Here is a 23,546-nt window from a genome sequence, read left to right as displayed (position 1 = left end):
AGCAAAGCAGCCATTTTCATATTCCTATAAAGCAATGTTGGAAATGTGTGTGCCAAAGAAACTGCCTTATGGGAAAATGGCTGCTATATTGGTGAATTATTTATCAGGACTGGAACTTCTGCCAGTACTGCTAGCTGGCAATTCTGTGCTGCTCATAGAATCATACAGTAGTAGAGCTGGCAAGGGCCAGAGGGCCATCAGGTCCAATCCCTGCATGATAAAGAGATCCTGTCCTTCCTCTTTGTGATAACCTTTTAAGTACTCAAAGATTGCTATCATATCTCCTTTCAGTCTTCTGAAGGCTGAACTTGCGCACTTCTCACCATTTCTCCTCATAGGGCTTTGTTTTCAGGCCAGGACTGATCTTGTTGCCCTCCTTGGAACCCTTTCCAGCTGTCTGCCTCTGTCTGAACTGTGAAAGAACTGGATGGAGTACTCCAGATTAGGCCAAACTAGCATTTCACATGATTTGGAGGTGAGACTTCTATTAATGCCATTTTAAAGCATTCTTTGCAGCCAACTGTGGATCCAGCTGATAGTTTTTATATTTTAGCTAGTTTACTTTTAGCTTTTAGCTAGTTTGCTAATCTAGATATCATGGGCACTTTGTCAAAAGCCTTGCTGAAATTGAGATAGATTACATCCACAACATTCCCACAGTCCATTACCACCCAATCATGAAATTAAATCAGATTAGTTTGGCAGGATTTGTTCTTGAGAAAGTCATGTTGGCTTCTTGTAATCACTGAATTATTTTTAAGGTGATTGCAGACTGGCTGCTTTATAATCTGCTCCAGAATTTTCCCAGCAATGGATATCAGACTGACTGGTCTGTAGTTCCCAGGTTCTTCTTTTCCTTAATTGAAAATGGGTCAACATTAGCCCTTCTCCAGTCCTATGGCACTTCCCCTGTCCTCCATTTCTCAGAGATAATAGACAGTGGTTCTGAGAGTTCTTCTGCCAGCTCCTTTAGGATGGAGTTCATTGGGTCCTGGAGATTTAACCCAATTAGATGATCCTTGGCCATTTGCCTATCAATCTTGAGCTGCCATCCTGCTCCTTCAGTTTGTACTTGCCCTTCATCAGGAAGATCCTAAAGTCTTCTTTTGGGAGAAGACTGACCCAAAGTAGAAATTAAGGACTTCTGCCTACTTTTGGCATCTGTTATTGTTTTCCACCCACATCCTGTAGTGAAAAACTTCCATACACATCCTGTAGTGGAAACTCCCATTTCTTTCCTCTGTCTTTTACTATGTGCATAGCTGAAGAAAGGTGCTGTCGCTGCTGCTCATTTGAGCATCCTTTGCTAACTTTAGTTTACTCCTAGCTTCAGCCTTTCTGATGCCAGAGAGATTTGGCTATTGGGCATTAATTAAATCCTAACCATTTTGTGCTACCTGTCTGTATTCTTCCTTCGTAGCCTGGCATTCATTTCATTTCCTACACTTGTCCTTTTTGTTTTCAGATCATTTCTAAGCTTTTTGTGAAGCCACATGGACTTCTCTTGCCTGCTATCCCTTTTCCTAGTTGGAGTTGTGATTGTGCCTTTAGATTGATTTATTTATTTTATTCCCATCTTGGACTCCTTTTCTAATTAGGATTGCTTGCCATTGGACTTTGCTTTCATTGTTCTGAGTGTATTAAAATTTTAGGAAAGCCAAATTAAAATTGGCTTTCCTAGAATCCAGGATATATGTGTGGCTACAGTTGACTTTTATTTCTTTAGAATCAAGTATTCAAGAATGGCACAGTCACTTTCCTCCAGAGTTACCAGAATTCTACTTTATCCACTAGGTTATCCCTGTTGGTTAGTATCAAGTTAAGGATAGCAGTTCTCCTAATTCAGCGTGGTCCAACATGTGGCCTGCAGGCTGCTTGCTACCCTGGAGGCCTTATTCTGCAGTCCTCTTCCTGCTTGGAGGTCCTCTGTTCCCCACCAGTCCAGATCCCAGGAATCCCACATGTGTGATTGCAGCAAGCTCACCTGAGACCGCCATCCTATCCGGCTCTTTTTCTGATGATGGCAGCCTCACAACAGCTCATCCCAGCATGCCCTGTGCCATTGCAGCTGACCAAGTGTGAAGGTATTTAGGACCCGAGTGCCTTTGCATTCATCACCAGGAGTGGCTGGGGCAAACTGGGGAGAATTTGGCAGCTTGAGTACAAAAGGCTTAGCGTGCTAATTCCAAGAAGGAAGGAGGAGCTAGGGGGTTACATAGGAAGGTTTTTGAGTGGGAGAAACAAAGCATTCTTTTTAATTCAATTAGTCCTAAAACCATCTTAAAATTATTAATTGTGTATATTAAATAAATATATTGCAAACATTTCATTTTATGCTATGGAAATGTAATTCACTGTGTGGCCCTCAGGTTCCATGTTGAAGTCCTCATGCAGACATCAAGGTACAAAAAGTTGGACCGCTCTATTCTAGTTCCTTCCTTCACTTTTTGTTGGAGAAAGTTATCAGCAATACATGTTAGGAATTTCCTGGAGGGGTCACTCTTGGCAGAATTTGTCTCCCAGCAAATATCAGGGAATTTGCAGTCCCCAGTAATGATACTGTACCTCCAAGAAACACTGGCAATTTGAGTTTTCAAAAGTTCCATCTTCTCATTGCCCGAGTAGTTACTAATACACTCCAACCACTGTGTTCCTTTTATACCTTGCTCCATTTATCTTACTCCAGATGCTTACAATGGGGCTACTAAGCTTGTCCTCTTGTATTTCTTTGCAGAGACATGTATCTTTAACATATACTGTGAGTCTACCTCCCTTTCTGTTCCTTCTGATCTTCTTGAACAGGTGATATCCTTCAGTTGTTGAATTCCAGTCATGGGAGTTGTCCCATCATGTTTCGGAAACAACTATCAGGTTGTATTCACCCTCCTGTATTAAGTAGTATAGTGTTCAAGTTCATGCTGTTTGTTTCCCATACTCTGGACGTTAGAATATGGACACTGAAGAGCACATGTGTTATACTCTAGTTATTATTGGGTGCTATTAGAGCTGCTCTCTCTGTTGTGATGCATAAACCTTTATCTGTTGTGATGCCCAGGTGTAATTCTCCGTCCCCTGTAGGATTCAGTTTTAAACCCTCCTGATGGACTTCTTCATGCTGTGGCCAAACACATTCTGTCCATCTCTTGTGAGGTGCAACCCATTCCTTGCCATCAGTCCCTCATCTGGAAAATGTAACCCATGGTCCCTGAATCCCAGTATCTCCCATTGGTACCACCTTCATAGCTAGGCACTCACTCAGAATACTTTTCTTTCCTTTTCTATTCCTCTTCCAAGAACTGGAAGGATGGAAGAGAAAGCTATCTGGGCACCAGAGTTCTTGACTTTCCACCCCAAAGTTTCAAAGTCTGATGTGATTTCTTCAAAGCAATGCTTGGCAATGCCATTTGTTCTCACATATATAAGAAGGAAGGGATACATGTCAGTGGGCTAAATGACGTGCAGTCCTTCAGTTACCTCATTGCTCTGTCCTTCAGGCTGCCAGCATATCTGATGAGTCCATGGGCCTTCACAATGTACATGTGTTTCCATATTGCACAACAGGGAGTCTCCCACACTCTTCTCTTCTTGTTCTTGCAAGCCTTGCTATTATTTGCGCTAGTTGGTTGAGCTTTAGCCTCTTGCTCAGTTTTTTCATGGGATGACTTGTAGTTCTTCCATTGCAGGCTGTCCCCGCAATCACATCCTTGAGTAACTGAATGTGGCTTCATCAGGATCAGGAGGCAGAGGTGCCCAATCATTATGGGACCAAAGGGGTTTTCATTCTTTGTCTGGACAGTACAAACATGACTTGTGCCCGGAAGGGAAAGAGCAACAGGCAAGAGACTGCATACTGAAAGGGATCAGTGGCCATTCCTTTATATTTTGTCCCATCTGAAGCTGGAAGTTGATCTTGTTGCAGGTGCCTGCATGCCCTATTTGTTCAGCAGGGCTCTGACAGCCATGACAAGCTGAAGTCTGCTCCCAGTCATGATTGTCAAAGAGAGGAAACTTGTTCCTTCTCATGTTATTCCCTGGGACACCTCCTGGATGTGAGAGGGGGTAAATTACCCACAATGAACCCAATCAGTTGCTGGGTTCATCGTGTGCACTTTGCATGACAAGCAACTCACTCTGGATTTTGTGTTGTACGAATTCAACATTTCTCTATTTGCCCACCATACCTTCTTTTGTTCAGTATCATGGTGGCACAGCTGTGTGTGGCAGGTGCTTAACCTAGAGGTCCTCTGTACAATTTTCACAGTGCAGCAGGCAGGTACTGCAGTTTCATATTCCACATTGGAAGGAACAAGCCACTGAAGAAGGAAGTCATGTTCAGCTTCAACAAGCCAATGGCAAGTGATCGGTGGATAAATAATAATGCTGCATATCTGGTGCCCCGGTGGTTCCTCTTATCCCTACAAACCTTCTCCTCTTTCCCAGACAAGTATTAAACAATTTTCCTGCTGTAAGTGGACACTTGATGCCAAGATCAAATCTGGAGAGCATTCCTAAAGGGTAGTACAGAAACCTAGATCTCTCTCTCTCTCTGAGAACAAAGGGAAGTGAAAGAGAAGAGGGCTGAAGAACTGCACAACTGCCAATGGCTAGGAGTATTTCAGACATTTGCTCTTCCAGGTGACTAGATACCTGTCTGTCTTTTAGACCTTGTTACAGGGATTTCAAATCTCCTTTTGCAACGTAACTTTTCAACTTGACTGCTGTGAAATTTGATGAAATCTATGAATGATACTCTAATTCCAAACGCATATCCAGAACGGAGAGTGCAATGCCATGAAGTTTATTACACACAAGCTATACTGCACCCACTAAGATTTATTTTTGACTAGATGTGTTTAGGATTATGTAGCAAAGTTTACGCCTGAACTATGGGGTAAATGAAAAAGGCAGTTGTTAGGGAATAAAATGTTGGGCAGCAGAGGGAGGACCATAACACTGATTGTGAAATTTCTGGCAGGGAACCTGACAGAAATATTGACATAGAAATAATATGCCATCAGAAAGTGTAAAATATTCTGACATTTGATGTTCTAGATGTATAATTATGTATGCATAGGGTATTCTGGTTGGCCTTTTGTAGGTATACTTAAGCGAGCAAAATTTGATTATGATTGTGGTTGCAGATTACAAAAATAAGAGTCATCTGTGATCTACAAACAGTTTGAGAGCACCATTTTACATTTAATTTCCCACAATATAAAGGTAATATGAACAGACCCTCAAAGTTTACTGGAATTGCAGTTGAAGTCAATTAAAGTCCATTGGTTCAGAATATAACACACATTCACAACTCATAAAATGTTTCCATGTCTTCTGTACTTAAGTTCTTGAGCTTATTATGAATACCTATTGCCTTGCAGATATACCTTCAGTTTAAACAGTGGGTGATACCCAACTAAGGTTAAGCAATTTCACACCTGGTTGCCTTTAGTGGGTCAGTTTAACTCAGCAACTCACCCTTGCTGAAATCAATAGAATCTGAATTGTCCAGCTTTGTCTGCATCAGTCATGGTATTCTTAGAAAATCAATGCCTTTTTGTAAGATGTTGGTAAATCATTTATGGAAAAAGATGCATGTTCAAATCCGATGATTTCTTGCTAGGGCCAGTGACATAGAAACAGAGCGAGTCAGAAGAGGCCTCCTGGGCCATCTAGTCTGACCCCCGGCTCTAGCCGGCTCCACTCACGACATGCCTACCACGTGAACAGCCTCACTGATGGGGCCTCAACCACCTCCCATGGAAGCCCATTCCATACCCTTGGGGTCCTAACTGTCAGGAAGTACTTCCTGGCATACAAATTGAACTGTGGTTCCCTGAGCTTTGCTCCACTGGAGCATCTTAAGCACATCTTAAGCACAAAGCATCCTTTATTTATTTCAAACAAGGAAGCACACTGTGTATACAAAGGTATGCCCTCTTGTGTACAAATATACAAGTAACAATGATTTGGCTAACTCCAATGACAGCTTTCACTGAAAACTGGAGTCTGTATCAGTCCACATATTTTATATAATTACTCACATGTTCTTGTTCCCTAAGTATATTTTGTGCAAATGGAAAATCATTTTTAAATATTTCTTCAAAAGCAAAATGATCGAGAAACAGTTTAGAAATTTAAAAAAATCTTTGAAAAGGCATATTGTATAGGACATCTGCAGTACCGAACAAAAATGCAGTACAGAACAGTAATCAAATATTTCTTATTTCATAGTATTGACAAGAATCAGCATAATGTTTATATCGAGACAATCCAGTCGGTAAGTATAATTTAATTTATTTTTCTCGTTCCAAGTTGCCAGGCACCAGTCAGATATCGTAGTCGTATAAAAAGAAGGTCCCTGCCCATTTGCAACCAACTCCAGAAGGGAACCAACTTAGAACCTATGATTATTAAAAATAGATGAGACAAAATATTATCCTCTGGTATATGTCCATATACAAGATAGTTGCTTCTTTACCAGCATTTAAACCTTTAATGTACTCTAAAGAGTAGTTAAAAGATGTAGTTTTAACATTAAATGTAGGAGCATTGCTCAAAGATGTCAAAGGAGGAAAGAATATATATATTTACACATGCCAACTAAGAGTAAAATGAACAGTTTTCACTTTCTTGGAGGAACATGGGGCATGGGGTGAGCTTACTACCATCATGTTCCTCCTGAGGTAACTCATGCTGCTAGAAAGAAGAAATTGTCTGCATTCCACAGAATTCTGCCGTTTTTATTCACAGGAGCAAATCTCTGCTGCACCTGTCTTTTTTCCACAAGGGAAAGAACCCCCTTCCTAGCTTTGGGACTTTTACTAACTCCCTACTGGCTTCCTTACTCATAGGTACCAAAGACATTATGCTTGTTCTTAAAGACTGGCAGTTGCTGCAGCTATTGCTACCAGATTTTGTACAAATGAGTTGAACATAGAACTTGGAGAAGCAGCCAGTAGGAATCCCCTCCCTCTCTCTGCTATCTTCTTACCGGTTCTATATGGTACCCTTAGACTTCTAGCCGCTTGCAACGTTCTGTATAAGTTTACAAGAAGGATCTGTTCTAAAATATCTACTTTTACTTTGTTTCCTGAAATAAAATGTTATTTATTAAATGTTACTATTTATTTAACAGTGAAGATAGCAAGAGTTTGTGATATTAGTGCTCAACACACTGGGATAATTTGGTGTTCAACAATACTGCCATGCTGAGCAGGTATACACTTCATGATAACCCAGCCGGTAAATAAACTATACAAGGAAGTTGCTCATGAAGCAACCTACATTATGTCTGATACAGGACTGTGTGTAATCTTAGTTGCTCCTCCCACTCCTTCTCCCTTAGTCCTTGTGGAGACATCCCAAGGGACTCCACAGCAGGACTAGTCTTATCTCCACTTTGCAGTGCGCTCACTGTATCTCCCCCTGCCCTTACCCATTTTTTTTTAGAAAGTGCTTTCACTGGTTTGTCACTGTTTAAAAATCACTGCAAGAAATCCACACAAATCTTTTCATATATTTTTCATTGTTATTTTAGTGACAGTTGTGCACTTATGTGGGTCTGAAATAGCAAGCTATCAAGAGAAACCAGTCATGAGTGATCACCCCCATTGCTGTGAGCTCCCCTAGGGTTTGTTTTTTGGACCTAAAACTATTTAGGTTCCTTGCATATTTTCACACTTTCCTGAGACTTTAGGTGCTCAGTGAAAAGAGGTGTGACAGCTAGCTGTTACTGTTGCTCCTGTGCTTTTTGACAGGCATGAATGCATATGCCCCTTTCAAAAATTCATGGGTAGGGTTTTTCAAAGAAATCATAGTTTTGCACAAGTTCAAATAAAATTGGAAAATGGCACAATTTTAGTGGATGGTTGTAGTGTTCAGAGTGCTGGACTGAGACTTGAGATACCAGGCTATCAAGCTCTCTGGGTAACCTGAACAGGAAAAAGTTCATGTTTGTCACCTTGGGTTTCTTGGAAGAAAAGTTAGGATGTAAATGTAAAATAGAAATAATTTCTAGTGCTAAAAAAAAAGTTGAGGGTGACAAACCAGTGACAGCTCCTACAAAATGATGATGGCTTGTCATCCATGATGGGCTGTTGTGTTGTGAACCCGGTTGCCATGTAAAGAGAAGAGAGGTAACATGTTTTTTCTGCTAATGAAAAAAGAGACACAGAACTCCTGCCTGACTGCAGCATATCTTGGAAGGAAGAGGTCACACTTTGGCAGTCTAATCCCTATCCAGGACCAGTGAAAAGTAGCTGGAAATGTGAGGAAAAATAAGCCAGGGTAGATTCAAAGGAAAACTGTATATAGAATGTACTGACATGGTGGGAACATACTAGAAGCCTGGCAGGCAGGAGAAAGCATGTGAAAGGTTTGCTTGGTGGAGGTAATGATCCTCACTGTTTGGTGCTTTCACTGGAAGATTAGTGGGGGGAGGGTGATATAAGAAATGTTAAATATACAGAAGACCATCTGAGGAATTCAGCTAACTGGTTTCTGAAAAATCTGCATTGACAAAAAAGAGCAACAATAACTGACCTTCAATTTCTGTCCAGTTGACAGCAACCTCTGCTATTGGTATGTTAGAACACTGAGCTATATAAAGAAGTTCCACATCAAACGCCCTGCAACAGAACAGCAGAATGAATACTCAGTACTGAAGTCCCACCAAAGTATCTGCAATAGACCTGTAATACTGAGTTGCTTCTGAGCACAGCAAAGCAATGGTATAAATGTGATAATGGTACACATGTTACTATGAATCACTACATTCATGTTAGTGAAACAGGAGGAGGAGGAGGAGGAGGAGGGTTTTAGTATCTCTTGTTCTTCCTCCTTTCTAAAGCAGCAACTATTTGCATACATAATAAAAAGGCACATTTCCTAAAACAGTGGCCCATTTCTCCTAACTGCCCTTATTTTCAGGCTGGACCTCACTTCATTAACTCCCACACTGTGCCTTCTCCCTTTCTTTAAAACATTATCACAGATGTACTTTCCGCAAAACTGCTTCAACCTACTGCCCTTATCCCCAAAATGCTGTCTATAAGAAACTATACAGCGCCTTCCAGAAATACTGAACCCACGTTATCTTTTCTAGATTGTTGTGTTACACTCTGGAAATGAAGTTGAATTGGCATTGTTCCCACTTGATGCACACAAGGTACTCAACACCATAAAGTTGCAAAAGGTGCTGGATTCATAGCTATTCACTCCAAGTCAATACTCAGTAGAAGCACCTTTAGCAGCAAGTAAAGCTGCAAGTCTTCTTGGATAAGTCTCCATCAGCTCTGCCCACCTGGATCCTATAATTTTTGCCCATTCTTCTTCGCAAAGCTGCTCTAGCTCTGTCAGGTTGGATGGGAACTGTTGGTGAAAAGCAACTTTCATGTCTTGTTACAAATTCTCAATTGGATTGAGGCTTGGGATTTGATTAGGCTATTGTAAGATACTCGGTTTCTTGTTTTTAAACCACTACAGTGGCTGTTTCAAGGTCACTGTCCTGCTGAACCTCTGCCCCTATCCCAGAGTCCTGGTGAACAAGGTTTCCTCTAGAATTGCCCTATATTTGGCTCTATTCACCCTGCCCTCAACCCAACCTAGTTTCCAAATACATGTTGAGAAAAGTACTCCCACAACCTGATACTGTCACCGCCATGCTTCAGTGTGGGAATGGTTTTCTCAGGATAAGAAGCATGTTTTGTTTGGTAGCGCACACAGCCTTTTGCAGTAAGCACCAGAAGTTCAGCTTTGGTCTCATCAGACCTGAGAGTTGCTGTGCCTCCCACATGCCTTTCTACAAATTCCAAATGGACTTTGGTATGGATTTGTTTCAGCAATGGCTTTTCCCCCACCACTCTTCCATAAAGTCCAGCTTCCTGGACCACCTGGGAGATGGATGTCCCAAAGACAGTTCCTTCATCTTCAGAAGTTACATTGGCCTCTTGGTTGCTTCTCTGGCTATGCCAGCCTTACCTGAGTTTTGGGTTGATGGTCTTCTCTAGGCAGGGGCATGGTTAAGCTATATTCTTTCTATTTCATAATCTAATGGTGCTCCAGGTACCAGGTGCTTAGGCAGCCAAACTGCATTAGCACTGTAGACTTTCTGGCTAATTGTACCAATGTCCTACGAAATGAATGAATGAATGGTGCTCCAGGTAATGTTCACAGTCTGCAATTTTTTTATAATCCAAAACTGATTGGTCTTCAGCACAACTTCATCCTGAATTTATTATCCAACATATTCTGGCACAATAGTGAAGCAAGCAAAAACAAACTGGCACTTGTTGATGACATAGATATTCAACTTTCTTTATGCTCTGGTGCAACACACTGGCTTAAAGTCACATACTGTTAAATAGCTGATTGGAATCCGCTTGTGTATCCAAGTGGGTATCCACAATTCCAGTTCTGCATGATCTCAGATTAAATATATCTGTTTTAGTAAGGCCCAGCATATGATGCTGTTTGGGAATCCATGCAATTGTATGTTACTTCTGCAGGCAGTGGGTTGCACTAGAGTTTCTTTAGGATTGCCACAGCAAAGCAGGAGAACACTTACGCAACCAACAAGTGCCACTCCGTTACTGCTTAGAGTTTAAGGACTCTTGAATACAGCCAAGCAAGCTCCCAAAGAGCAAGCTATCAGAGAGAGGGAACAGGAAGAGCAAACAAGAGTCTAACTGTAGTGGAAGAGGAGGCAAAGATGGAGCCAAAAAAAAAATGAAGGGTCTGGAGTATACCAGGAACAGTCTCTTCCAAGGGACTGTGTGCTCCTGAAAGCTGCAACTGAAGGGGTGTGGCCTGATTAGTATCAGCAGCTATGTGAGTGGAGAGATTCATTCTGCTTTCTGATTCCTAGTTGAGCAGTTTAGAGGAATCTACCCCAACTCTTCAAGGGACCCTTGGATGCAAGCAACCAAGCTCCCAGAGAGCAAGTGGTCAGAGCGAGCAGGAGTTTAGCAGTGGAAAGTCAAGGGGGATGTACCTATTTTCTCTCTCTTTCCCCCTTAAGCTAGAGTATCAAGCACATGGTCTTTGATATCTATACAGGCAGTCCCCAGGTTATAAATGAGTTCCATTCCTCGGGAAATGGACATTTTTCTTTAAGTTGAATTTATGTGCAAGTCAGATCATGTATAGTTGGCCCTCCACATTCACTGATGTTAGGGGTGCAGGACCTCTGCACAAGTGGAAAAACCATGAATATTTTTAGCTCCCCACCCATCCAAACTCACCAATGCCTCTTCTTTACAGCAAGGAAATGCCAGAGAGATTTCCCACCATGGAAGGATGAGGCCAAAAGGCATGTTTTGGAGGCCTGCCTCCCTCCCTCCTCTTTCACTTCCTAGGATTTTCTGCAGTAGTATTTTTAAATTAATAGGCATTATGGCAGTTCATTTGAAAATATGGGCTGTTCTTAACTCAGACATCCATAACCTGGAAATCCCTGAATACTAATTGCTGGAGCATGGGAAACAAACAAACAAACAAACATAATTTATCTTGACCAAAGCTTTTGACATAGTGCCCCCTGACCTGCAAACTAGCCGAAACTGGGCTAGATGAAACAAGAGTTGGGTGGATCCAGTCAGTTACAGAATCGGACTCAAACAGTGCTCATCAATGGCATGTTCTCAGACGGGGGAAAGGTGACAAGTGGGGCACTGCAGGGTTCAGTCCTGGGCCCAGTGCTCTTCAACATTTTTATTACTGACTTGAATAAGGAAGTGCAGGGAGCATATCACAAATTTATAGATGACACAAAAGTGAGTGGGATAGCTAATGCCCTGGAAGACAGAAGCAAGATCCAAGGTGATTTTGACAGGTTGGAGCATTAGACTGAAAACAACACAGTGAAAATCAATAGGGACAAAATACCAAGTTCTGCACCCAGGGAAAATAAACCAAATGCATAGTTATAAGATGGGGAAAACTTGGCTCAACAATACTGCAAGTGAGAAGGAATTATTGCAGATGATAAACTGAATATGAGTGAACAATGTGATGTGGCTGCAAAAAGGATACATGCTATTTTAGGCTGCATTAATAGAAGTATCACTTCCAAATCAATTGGAGTACTAGTTCCTTTTTACTCAGCATTGGTTAGGCTTCATCTGGAGCACTGTGTCCAGCTCTGGGAACTACAGCTCAAGAAAGGTGCAGAAAAGCTGGAATGGGTTCAGAGGAGGACAACAGGGTGATCCAGGGACTGGAAACAAAGCCCTATGAGGAGAGCTGGACATATTTAGCCTTGAGAAGAGAGGACCGAGGGGAGATACGATAGCACTCTTCAAGGGCAGGCTCTCTTCTTGTTCATCCCAGAGTGCAAGACATGGAATAATGGGCTCAAGTTAGAGGAAACCAAGTTCCAGCTGAACATCAGGAAGAACCTCCTGGCTGTTAGAGCAGTATGACAACGGAACCAATGACCTAAGGAGGCTGTGGGCTCTCATACACTAGAAGCCTTCAAGATGCAACTGGACAGCCATAAGAGAGGGATGGTTTAACCTGAAGTCCTGCACTAAGCAAGAGACTGGACATGATGGCCCTCTGGCCTTCATACGATTTTATAATTGTATGTTTACTTTTGTGCCACAATGTGTATTTTTTTCATTTCTATACAGCCTGGTAGCTGAAGCTCTCTGGGCAGTTTACAACACAGTAATAATTTTTCAATAATTTATATAGTATAAAATAAAATACAAAAAATATGTTGCAATTTTACAATGTTAAGTAACTTATGTACATTAGGTGGTAAGAATGCCAATTAAATCAATTTCAGTTCCAGATCGCAAAACAACAAAATGTGGAAAAAACAAAGGAAGATGGATATTTTTTCAAGGCACTGTATGTCCTGTCATTCATCATTTGACATTTCTGTCTCATTCTTCCTTTATTACACACTTCTCCCTTTTGTTGTCTCTTTCTACGTCTAATCTGAAAAACCCCTGCAAGGCAAGTGAAGACTCTTGAGTTCAAAATGAAACCAAACCAAAGCCTTTGCACATTGCTCAAAAGGGCTCTCTTGCACCTGGAAATACTGTACATGGCATACATGGCTATGTTCCATGCCGCAAAAGAATATGCACCACTGGAAATCCTCCTGAAACAACATTCTTATTTGTTGCAATTTCATTTCCAATAGAGCAAATAAGGATTGAGGAAGCTGAACCTACCATCGCTCTATATGAAGAGTGGAAAAAGTCAGAAAAGCAGCCTCTCGGGTTAGTAATTTAAAACCACATTGTGTGTCTTTGATTTCCTTAACACAAAGGAACCATACTAGAAAGTGGAATCCGTACATGAGAAGTGTTCGAAAGTATGACCGCTGCAGAAGAAAAGGCAAAATATTAGCAGTTTGTACTAAAGGAACTAATTAAGCATGTTCAGGGGCATTCCTATTTCCCTGTTCATCATATTCACCAAAGCTCTATCAGTTATATTTTTGTGACATATGTTTTAAATGAAAAGAAAAAGCAGGATTCATCATAGCTTCTATGGGTACTGTTATGTACATGTAGTATGATGCAGATATCATGGCCAATATTTAGAATGGATCTTGATTCAAATGGGGGAGAGAACAAGAAGTCTACAAGAAAAAAGAGCTTCCAAAAAGTTATACAGAAGAGAGACTCTATTATTTTTTTCTAGCATATTTTTAGGATTATACTTTTTCAAAGGATGTATATTCACAGTAAAATCTTCTCTTTTGCTCCACTTGATAGGCCCACTCTGCTATGATGAAAGTGGTCTGTCTCTAGCGATCTCCACCTCAAAAATAGTCAAGGGAGTACAACCAGTAGAAAGTGCACAATAATATGTATTAACATGATTATGAGAGGGAGAAAAGGACTCAGACTATTAGAGACCTGTAGAACATGTCCTTTAATTATATTTTGTAATTCAAGGTATCCTGTATACTTGTTCTCCACTTGTGATACGGTACAGAACAGATTTTTGGGGAATTAAGGTATTGAAATGTTTCTCAAACGTCATTTACTTCAACCCTCAGCTGATGAAGGAACTCCATTAGTCCCTAGTAGACTGCCACCTAGACATGTGCTCTTTTGAAGAACCATTAATATTCTGAACTGCAGAGTCTTCTTTTTATTTTGACTGCTGTTTCTGAATGATTCAGCCAAAGAATTAGTTTTATCCTTAGAAAGGAGTTATTCAAAACAGGTTACTGGATTTTCTGAACCTCTAGAAAATGTATGCTGCCATCTTAATCATACTTACTGTCATTTAACAAAGTGGTGCTTCCTTTTAAGCAGTCAAGGACAAGATTAACAGAATCTTTGATTTCTTGATCCATGAGTGTTACCTTTCTTGTTCACCCCATTACTATTTTGGTTTTAGTGAAAGCTAACAAAACCAAAATACACCAATCTTCCTTTATTTATCTTTATACTACTTAGATGCCATGCAATGCTAAAAAAATCCTCTCAGTGATTGCCAAATCCCCAAAGAATTATAAATATTTCCCATTGACATTTTTCGATTGGTCCATGAGACATTTTATTATCGTTTTATTTTAAAATAACTGCTACTGGTATATGAATACATAACCCTTCAAGGCAAAAACTATAGAACAGGGTTATAGAACCTCAGAGCATACAGACAAAATCTGGCTGTTTGGGAGCCAAATAAAACCTGTTCAGTTTCTCTTGAAGGACACACACTTTTCCTTGGCCCTATGCTGTTTCCTCCAACCACCAATCTCCTGACATTTGTGCTGTTTTCCCTCCATTTTAAAAGGCTGAACTGTCTCGCCTAAGGCTTAATGATTAGTAGCAAGACTTTTAAGCTGAAAGATGCTGGAATATTTTGGTTTTTTGGCCCAAACCCTTTTGCCTTTGTCTCCACTTACCATTGCAGTATGGTCCATGAGAACGTCTTTAAAATGGAATTCAGCCCTTGGGCTGGAAAGAGCTCCTGCTCTCTGATGTAACATATGCCATACGTTTTTAAATAATACCCAATACACAATAATAATGTCTCCATGGCTAATGAGGGTTTGTTGGTACATGCAGCAAAGGCACTTTGGTTCTGCAACCTAATCTCATATTCACAAATAAATCATGCACATCATAGGAGGACAAGAGTTGACCTCAAAAAGTATAGTATGTTTTTACTACTTTTATAAGGATGCAGCAGTTGGATAGGTTATGCAGAAGAAAAAATATCCAAAAAAGCTTACCTGTGCTATTGAGTCTTCTTCTAAGTGAGCTCGAGAGCCACACGCAATAGCCATCTGCTTCTAAAGGGAAAAAGTACTTTAACAACCATTAAGAAAAATATACAAATCAGTGATTAAATGATGGTCTCTTCAAATTAGGTTTCTATATGCAACTAATCTCTAGAATAATAGGCCATTAGTATGTCTTTAGAGAAGATATTTAATTAATCCAAATGAATTAACAAGACACACCAAAATCTAGTTATGTATTAAAATAGGTAATGCCTGACAAATGAAGGTTCAGAGACGTAATTAGTCTAGTAAGAATCACAGTACTAATTAGAAACACAGGAACAGAGTGAGTCAGAATGGGTCTCCCAGGCCATCTAGTCTGACCCCTGGATCCAGCTGGCTCCACTTATGACATGCCTTCCATGTGCATGTCCAGCCTATCCTTGAATACCCTCACCGATGGGGCTTCAACCACCTCCTGCGGAACCCCATTGCATACCCTAGGGGTTCTAACTGTCAGGAAGTGCTTCCTGGCATCCAAATTGTACCTTCACAAGGTCAGGAATCTTATTCAAGTAGTGTAAATGTTCTGCTCTGAACTTAAAAACAGTACAATGAGGAATAAAATTTGTTCATTGAACAGTATCATAGTAGGGTTGGAAGGGACCAAAAAGGCAAATGAGTCCAGCTCCCTGCTGGGTGCAGGATTCCATGTTAAACCATCCCTCTCAGATGGCTGTCCAGCTGCATCTTGAATGCCTCTACTGTGGGAGAGCCAACAACCTCTCCCTGCTTGAGATGAAGAGACATGAAAACAGTAACAGAAAAGAAAAGCAGAAAATAAGGATGTTGGCCATTATTTGTTAGCATCTGAGACCGATCACATTGTCTATTATAACCTAAGCTCAAAGAACTAAGTATGGACATCTTCCTCACTGGTGAATGGCAGGCATATTCAGCACCAAGCCAAAACTACAAATGTCTCTGCAGAATGCATCATTGCACCTTGGAAGCACTCAAAACAAAAACAAAACAAAAAGTGGGAAATACAATGTGTCCACCTTTCTCTAGAGTGTGCCCTCAATTTTAAGAAGCAAAATGACCACACATAGCAGCATCTCTACATCATATAGAAGTAGCTTTGCTTAAGAAGGCTCTAATCACAAACAACAACCATGTGCTAAGAGATAGTTTAATAAAAATTGGTATTCCATGAGGAAAAAAATTAGACCTCCAACCTCCCCCTTGATGTCCCTGGTCGAAGCATATGGAAAATAGTCAAGGAGAAATAACAGTCTTATAACATATCAAGATGTTATTCATCAATCAAGACAAGTTAAAACTTGGCAGCAACTGAAAGATGAAGGGAAAAACATACAGTGGCTCCTTAATCATCAACTGATTTCAAGAATGAAAGGGGAAATACAACCAGGAGAATGCACCTTAAGAGATCTCACAGATTTTGAAAAGTTGATTATACAGCAGAATGATCATCTATTGGGAAGACTTTACAAACTGTTATTATACTATGATACTGAAAGCCATCAAGATAAGAAACATATGACAATCTGGAAGCAGAACCTTGGTGAAGAAATATCACTGTGTCAGTGGGAAGGTCTTTGGAAGAAAGATATTAAATTCAACGTTAGGCAAGCATTAAGAGAAAATTGGTATGTTTTATCAGGGGTACATTATTCCAAAAGATATTGGAAAAACAGATAAGAATTATAATGGAAAATGTTGGAACTGCAACAGGGTGGATGGGACTTTCTATTATATGTGGTGGACTTGTGGAATAACACAAATTTTGGAAATTGATACATACAGAAATATAGGAAACTTAATTTTGAACTTTTTCTTCAAGTCCCCAGAACATGCTTTTGAATATCGTCCCAGAGACCCTTTTAAAAAACATGTCAGAGTTATTTAAGTATTTGACAATGGCAGCAAGAATCACAATAGCTTCCAAATGGAAATCACCAGAACTGCCAGCCGTTGAAGAGCAGAGAAATAAATTGGCAGATTATGCAGTGATGGCAAAGCAACTATGTAAATAAAAGACTGTTAGAAGAATGTAATGAAAAATGAAAATTTTATTGTGCTCAGCATGACTAATGGAGGTTCAGGGGAGTTTGGAAAAGAAAAAGCAGTAGAATTTGAACACTGATTAGAAAATCTGTTGTTGCATAGATTAATGATTTCTTTTTTGCAAACTCTCATAGAATGTGGAAAGATAGTAAGAGAGTTAGTTTTGGAGGTCGCAATATATAGGTTGTATTCATTTAAAATTTCCTTGGCATCTTTGTCTATTTTGTTTATTTTAGTCTGTTCTGTTTATATTAGTTTTTGTTCTATTCTACATTTTCCTTTCTATATTTGAATATGTTAAGAAGTAGCTCGACAAACAGACATGCAAACATAGAAATTTACAAACCAGTATATACACACTCATCCAACTATGGCGAGATATAAATATAATAAATAAATGAAACTCACAGGCCATGGCTGGAGACTCTCAAGTCCTTTTTCTAATTTTTCAATATCTTCAAATTTTGTGGCTCCATCAGCATCTGCCATGAGTATTTTTTTCCCTCGTGAACAGAATACACCCTATCAGTAGGAATAATGTATAGCTTTGTATTTGAAGTTCATGAGATTTTCCTGCAAGACTTCAGACTTCACTTTTGACAGACCCAGCTGAAACAATATTAGCTGACTTCATTAGGCTTCCTCTAGATTTTGAATGGAAAGTCCTGGCCCCTGCTTGCCTGTTGTTCTGCACAGTAATCAATGGCCCCTGACAGAGATGTGCCCACGCATTTGAATAGGGCCCAGATGCAGATCACAAGGAAGATGTGCACAGACATCTGCTGGACTGAGGGATGTCACACATGTTCTGAAAAGGCAATGGACCAACCCCACTGTGGCTCCCAGAGGCCTCCTGTTGGGAAACACACCCATTCTTCACATTCCTGCCAAATGGACAACCTGAATACATTGCGGGTGGGTAGGAGGAACAAAATGCAGAATGGTTCAAAAGTAGCCAGAAAATGTAAACTATTTGTTACTTTTATTTATATTAATTTTTATTTTTACTCTGCTTGTTCCCAAAATCTCAGGACAATTAACAATACTTTATGAACCAAATTAAATGGATTCCCAATACAGAGACATAAACATGCCTGCTTAAATTTGGCAGATAGATGTGTCCCATCTTATAGAAAAGATCACTATAGGATCTTCTTACATACAGAAATTCACAGAAGATGCCAGTATCAGTATGACACAGTGTACTCAGTCTTCTTCAATTTTATTTTAAAACTACTTGACTGCTAAAAGCACAAAGGAAGGATAACTTTATTACCATCCTGACAGCTCCCCCCTTTCCACGATTCTTCACCAGAGTGAGGATTCTCACTTTGTCATTACCATATTTTTTAGCATAGTTCAGTGCAACCTACAGGGGCAGTAAAGTGGAATAAAATAACACTAATTACACAAAAGAATTTAATGCTAGTCTTTGTTCGCATTTATGTTCATCATACAAAATAATACAAAATCTGCATTGAAAAATAATACAAAATCTGCAATAATCTGTATTAAATGCAGATTATTGCAGTACAGAAATTTCATAGAAAGACAGGTCAAACTTGTGCCAAAATGCAGTCTGATATTAAGAAAATCCCACTACTGAACAGTTTTACAATTTACACTAGTTAAGATTTTACAATTACACACATAAGACCAATGTATTTGATACCTAAACTTAATTTTAGAGAAACCATTATTTGGTAGAACTTGAACAAGGTGGATAATACATAAATTAAATACCATTGTTTGAGGTAGTAACATCTTTTTTGCATGCCAACCTAGCTTATCTTAATGGCACACATATGAGAAGGTCTTATGTCAGTCTCTCCAAATAACAGTAGTAACTTAACAAAGTTAAGTAGAAAGTACAAGCTTCTCTGTATCTGGTCTGTATACCTTACTGGCATCATGCTTCCAAACATTTCTAGAAAAATTAGAAGTTTTTTCCCCAAAAGTAACAGATGTTGTTGACATCATAGCTAGAACTGACAGGATGCAACTGTTTTTCCTACCTTTGTTGTCTGATCTCTGCTGCCATCATCAACCACTATGACTTCATATGTGAACTCAGGATCTTTCTTCTATAGAAAAGAAGAATACTTGTGCATTTGGCCTAGTATCATATCTTATTTTACCATAAAAAGGGAAAAGTATAAAAATGTTGATTATATTTTCATTAATCATTATATGGCAACTGAATGTAAGTTTATAAATACCTGTCTTTTCTCTAGATAATCTAAAGTTTCATTCATCATTGATGGTACTGCAAGAAAAAGGGAGAAAACAGAGATCTGATGTGATTAAAATAGCATTGGTAAAAAACAGACAAGGCAAAACACAGGGTTATAAATACACACTCAAGAAAAACAAGGGTTTAGTCTTACACCGTTCTTCCTCATTATATGAAGGCACAACTACAGAAAGTTCACGTGTTGGGGGGTCATGGATGCTTGGGACAGTTTCCTTCTTATTTTCTGCATTCAAAAAGAACTTTTCTGTTTCATGTCTACTAAGGTTTGGCAACTTTGCTGCAGTTACGTGTGCAATCACAGCAATCTGGAAGGAACATGAAAAAGGAAAAATACAGTTGAGAGTTACATAATACTTTCATCATAGCATTTTACAGGGAGAAAAGCATTTATTTTAAGATTAGAAAGGAGTTCAATTGAAAGGAAAGTCAGTTGGCAAGCAAGAGATCTGGAGTTGTATACAAATGGGTGCTGGGGAAGGGGGGAGAAATCTATCTTAACCAAAATATAGAATTTATCACAATTCAATGTTCCTAAGCTCTTGCAGCAGTTATGAAATGCATCAAAGCCTTGAGATATTGGCACAAGTCACTTAGATCAGGCCCTCATTATGAGTCACCAGGGACCCAATAAACCTTTGCTTTGCTTTCTGCCTGGGTCTTTAAAAACCAGAACATTATCAAACACTTAGCAGGACTGAAAACACAGCTCAGGAACCATATTCAGATTAACAGGATACAAAAAGCACATGAGAAATTGAAGCAGCAAGCACCATGAGCCAGATTATGCTACACTGTAAACTACTATGCACACTGGTATTACATAGCTATATAAACAAAAACATGATCTGCTGTATCAGCGGTGGGGCACATTTGCCTCACGGACTGGATCTTACCTGCTGAGGACCTTCCCCAAAGTTCTGCACCTTGGATGGGAGGTAGGGAAGCTGGGCCAAGTCAGAAGCTGCCCCATCAAGGCACCTGAAGCACCATGAAAAGACAAGCCCTGAAGGAACAGCTCTTCCTTCAGTGCTGCTCACCTCTTTCCCAAATTGCTGGGTAGACAGTCTAAAGGTATCCCCTAGTTACCCACTTAATAGACTTCAGTTGTGAAATCTGAGAGGGACCAGGGCACGAATCTGCCTGAAAAGCAAACTTTCTCAGCCGAATGCAATCGTGATGGGTTACTCGGCCATGAAGGAAGAACACTGCATACGCGTAGCGGCACTCAGTTCTCTTGCCACTCTTCACTTGGTCCATGGCCGATTGTTTGAAATGCTGAAAAATGTTCCAGGCCCGTGTCCTGGCTCACACAGCATGATGGTGGCAGAGAGAAGGCGATGAGCGAAGAAGAGTGGCTGCTATGTGGTGAGAAAGAAGACCAAGCAGTGAAAGCGCTTGCTAATCTTGGCCAAGGGGAAGCTTTAAAGACCAAGCCCCCGTCCCGCTCTCACCAGTCCCAGCCCTGCGACGGCGAGTGCCACCAGCCCCTCGACCAGCCACACCACCTCCATCTTCCACCGGAGCAACACTTCTCTGACCCGCTTGAACGCACGCAACCCGTCCGAAGCTCGCGGAGACACGGAGACGGAAGAGTACCGCCAAGAGACAGGAGAAAATTACAGCGCGAACTTCCGGGGTTGAACTAAGCGCCGCCATTGGCCAGGATGATTTTCTCATAGACCTATGAAACAAAGCCATAGGACCGACTGCCTTGAATTGCAAGTCGCAGAGGTGCACTTGATATTTTTATAGAGTTCGGCGTAGGTGCGCTGGGGCACCAACAAAGGCAATCAGGTCTCATAAAGTGTTAAAAATTGAAAGCTTTTTTAAAGTGGCATTTTTCTATATGCAAGCCAATGGAGTACAAAGCTTCGGTATTCAACTGAATGGTATGAATTCGGCGTGGATCTAAAGTGGCACTGCAAGCATGATGTTTACTACAAGCAAAAGGTGTTCCGTATAAAGGACTTTTGGCAGAAAATCCGAAGTATCCTTGATGCAATATTAGCGTTGGATACTTTTAGAGCTATCATCTGCCTTGCTCCTTCAACCACAGTCCCCCAGACTGCAATATGGGTAAAATAACGATGCGTGTTTGCATAGGTAAGGCAATTTTTAAAAAGTTTAAAATAAGAATAAACATTATTCTTGAGGTGAGATGGTCCATTCTATTTTTCTTATTTCTGCACTGGCTCATAACATAGTGACAGCCAATGCAGGCTTTTCCATTTTTGCCGATTTTCAACTTCTTAGCGCCCTCTGCGGCTGGGCGGTCTATCGGGTTCCAGAGGAAGAAGAGACTGCAAAGATGATGGCGGCGGCCGCCGGTGGGTTCAGGTTAGTGAGGCTTCCCCGCTAGGCCCTTGACCTTCTTGAGAGACTGTGGTGGGCCAGGCGTTCCCTCCGTAGCAGGACCACCTGGCCAAACTGGATCGCCAGCGGCGGGCCTGTGTAAACGTGCTGGGTGGAATACTGAGCTAGCGCGTACTTCCCGCGTGCAGACCGCATCCTGGCCTCGCACAGATCTGATGCTCCGGAATAAGGGCTCGGGCAGGCGGAAGGGCGAGCGCGGCTTCGTCGGGATGAGAATTTGCAGTTCTAAGAGGGAAGGGCTTCTCTTCACGCTTCATCTCGGTGAGGCTGAGTCTTGCGACAACAATGTTTTCCGAGCTAGGTTTCTTCCAGGTTTTAACGCGTGAAATAAACCAATGATAATCCGAATATTCAGCAGCAGTAGGTCGGTTGATGCCGGCGCCCGCCAGATCTTTAGAATTCAACTCCCGTAAACCACACTGAATGTAGCCAATAGTAAGAGATTTCTAGGAGGAGCAGTATAAAATATCTGAGGGCCTCAGCTGTCCGTCTCCTAGTTTAGGGCATTACTTTGTAGAATTTGCTGCTCCACGGAAAGTTGATGGCTGAGACTGAAGGAAGTGCTTGTAGAATGGTTGAAATATTATGTTATGTTAGTTGCGAAGTCGTGTCCGACCCATCGCGACCCCATGGACGACATTCCTCCAGGCTTTCCTGTCCTCCACCATCCCCCGGAGTCCACTTAAGCTCACACCAACTGCTTCAGTGACTCCATCCAGCCACCTCATCCTCTGCCGTCCCCTTCTTCTTTTGCCATCAGTTGTTCCCAGCATTAGGCTCTTCTCCAGTGAGTCCTTTCTTCTCATTAGGTGGCCAAAGTATTTGAGATCAACCCTGACTGCTCTTTAGAAAGCCAGATACTGAAGATGAAAGTTAAATACTTTGGTTGAAATATATGCATTGCTAAACTGATGGATCTTTTGATCGAGGATGCTTAATGGCCACTGACTCAGATTACTTTGAAAGAGGATCAACCAAATTCATGGAGGATTAGGTTAAATAGACTTGTCAGTCCTAATCGCCAAGAAATAAACTGCTGGATCAGGTGGAAAATCTGCATAGTCCAGCCTTCTGTTTCAGGCTAGCACACTGGTCAAGCAAGACTTACAAAAAGCTTTTCCCACTGTCTGTTCTAAGTTTCAGAGGTACATGGCTGGGCACTAAGAATCTATCCTGCTGCTGGATCTATCCTTAGTTGGTAGGCTTTGAAGAGACATTAGCATCCTCTCCTTAACTGAATTAAATATGGTCTTTGGAAGAAAGACCTTAAAAAGCTGTAACTGAGAAGATCATGTCACAACTATGCTTCATAAGGGGAGAGGTCATGCTCATCCTTACTAGTATCCCTGATTCCAATGAATTGCCATGCAGTGGTGTGATATGGCTTAGGACCATTTTACACATTCTCAAAAAAGAAGCATAGGGCACCCTGAAAGACAGATTTGTTCTGGTATAAGTTTTTGCGAACGCTTCATCAGAAGTTGCAACAGGCTAACATAGCTACCCCTATGTAAAAAAAAGTCAAATTATGGCATCCTTCTCCAACGTAAGGCCCTCCAGATGTGTTGGACCACCATTCATAGAATCATAGAATAGCAGAGTTGGAAGGGGCCAGGAAGACCATCAGGTCCAACC

The 23,546-nt window shown here is 40.8% G+C and overlaps 2 protein-coding genes across 5 annotated transcripts in view; one reads left to right on the top strand and one right to left on the bottom strand.

Annotated features, from left to right (window-relative positions):
• Nucleotides 1–23,546, top strand: part of EXOSC8 (exosome component 8) — a 36,999-nt gene that overhangs the window by 1,297 nt on the left and 12,156 nt on the right. For 2 of the 3 annotated variants that reach the window (XM_044452415.1, XM_044452416.1), the window contains exon 2: nt 6,232–6,277. In XM_044452415.1, coding sequence (XP_044308350.1) covers nt 6,252–6,277 — 26 coding nt within the window. In that variant the 5' untranslated portion in view covers nt 6,232–6,251. Of the gene's footprint in view, nt 1–6,231; nt 6,278–21,680; nt 21,876–23,546 lie in introns of those variants that run through there. The other variant, XM_044452414.1, reaches the window with a different exon arrangement.
• ALG5 (ALG5 dolichyl-phosphate beta-glucosyltransferase) lies at nt 5,870–21,156 on the bottom strand. 2 transcript variants are annotated; one of them, XM_044452412.1, is made up of 10 exons: nt 20,990–21,152; nt 19,672–19,843; nt 19,504–19,550; nt 19,300–19,368; nt 18,561–18,653; nt 17,693–17,806; nt 15,206–15,265; nt 13,182–13,333; nt 8,542–8,627; nt 5,870–6,401 (listed from the first exon to the last, which is right to left on the bottom strand). In XM_044452412.1, the coding sequence occupies exons 1-10, from the start codon at nt 21,047–21,049 to the stop codon at nt 6,289–6,291; spliced, it is 966 nt and encodes a 321-aa protein (XP_044308347.1). In that variant the 5' UTR covers nt 21,050–21,152; the 3' UTR covers nt 5,870–6,288. The 2 variants fall into 2 exon arrangements, with proteins under 2 accessions (XP_044308347.1, XP_044308348.1); XM_044452413.1 differs by lacking the exon at nt 8,542–8,627 and having other exon boundaries at nt 20,990–21,156.

This window comes from Varanus komodoensis, unplaced genomic scaffold, assembly GCF_004798865.1.
Source record: "Varanus komodoensis strain SLA01 unplaced genomic scaffold, ASM479886v1 scaffold72, whole genome shotgun sequence".
Taxonomy (NCBI): Eukaryota; Metazoa; Chordata; class Lepidosauria; order Squamata; family Varanidae; genus Varanus; species Varanus komodoensis.
This window is presented reverse-complemented; position numbering and strand designations above follow the sequence as displayed.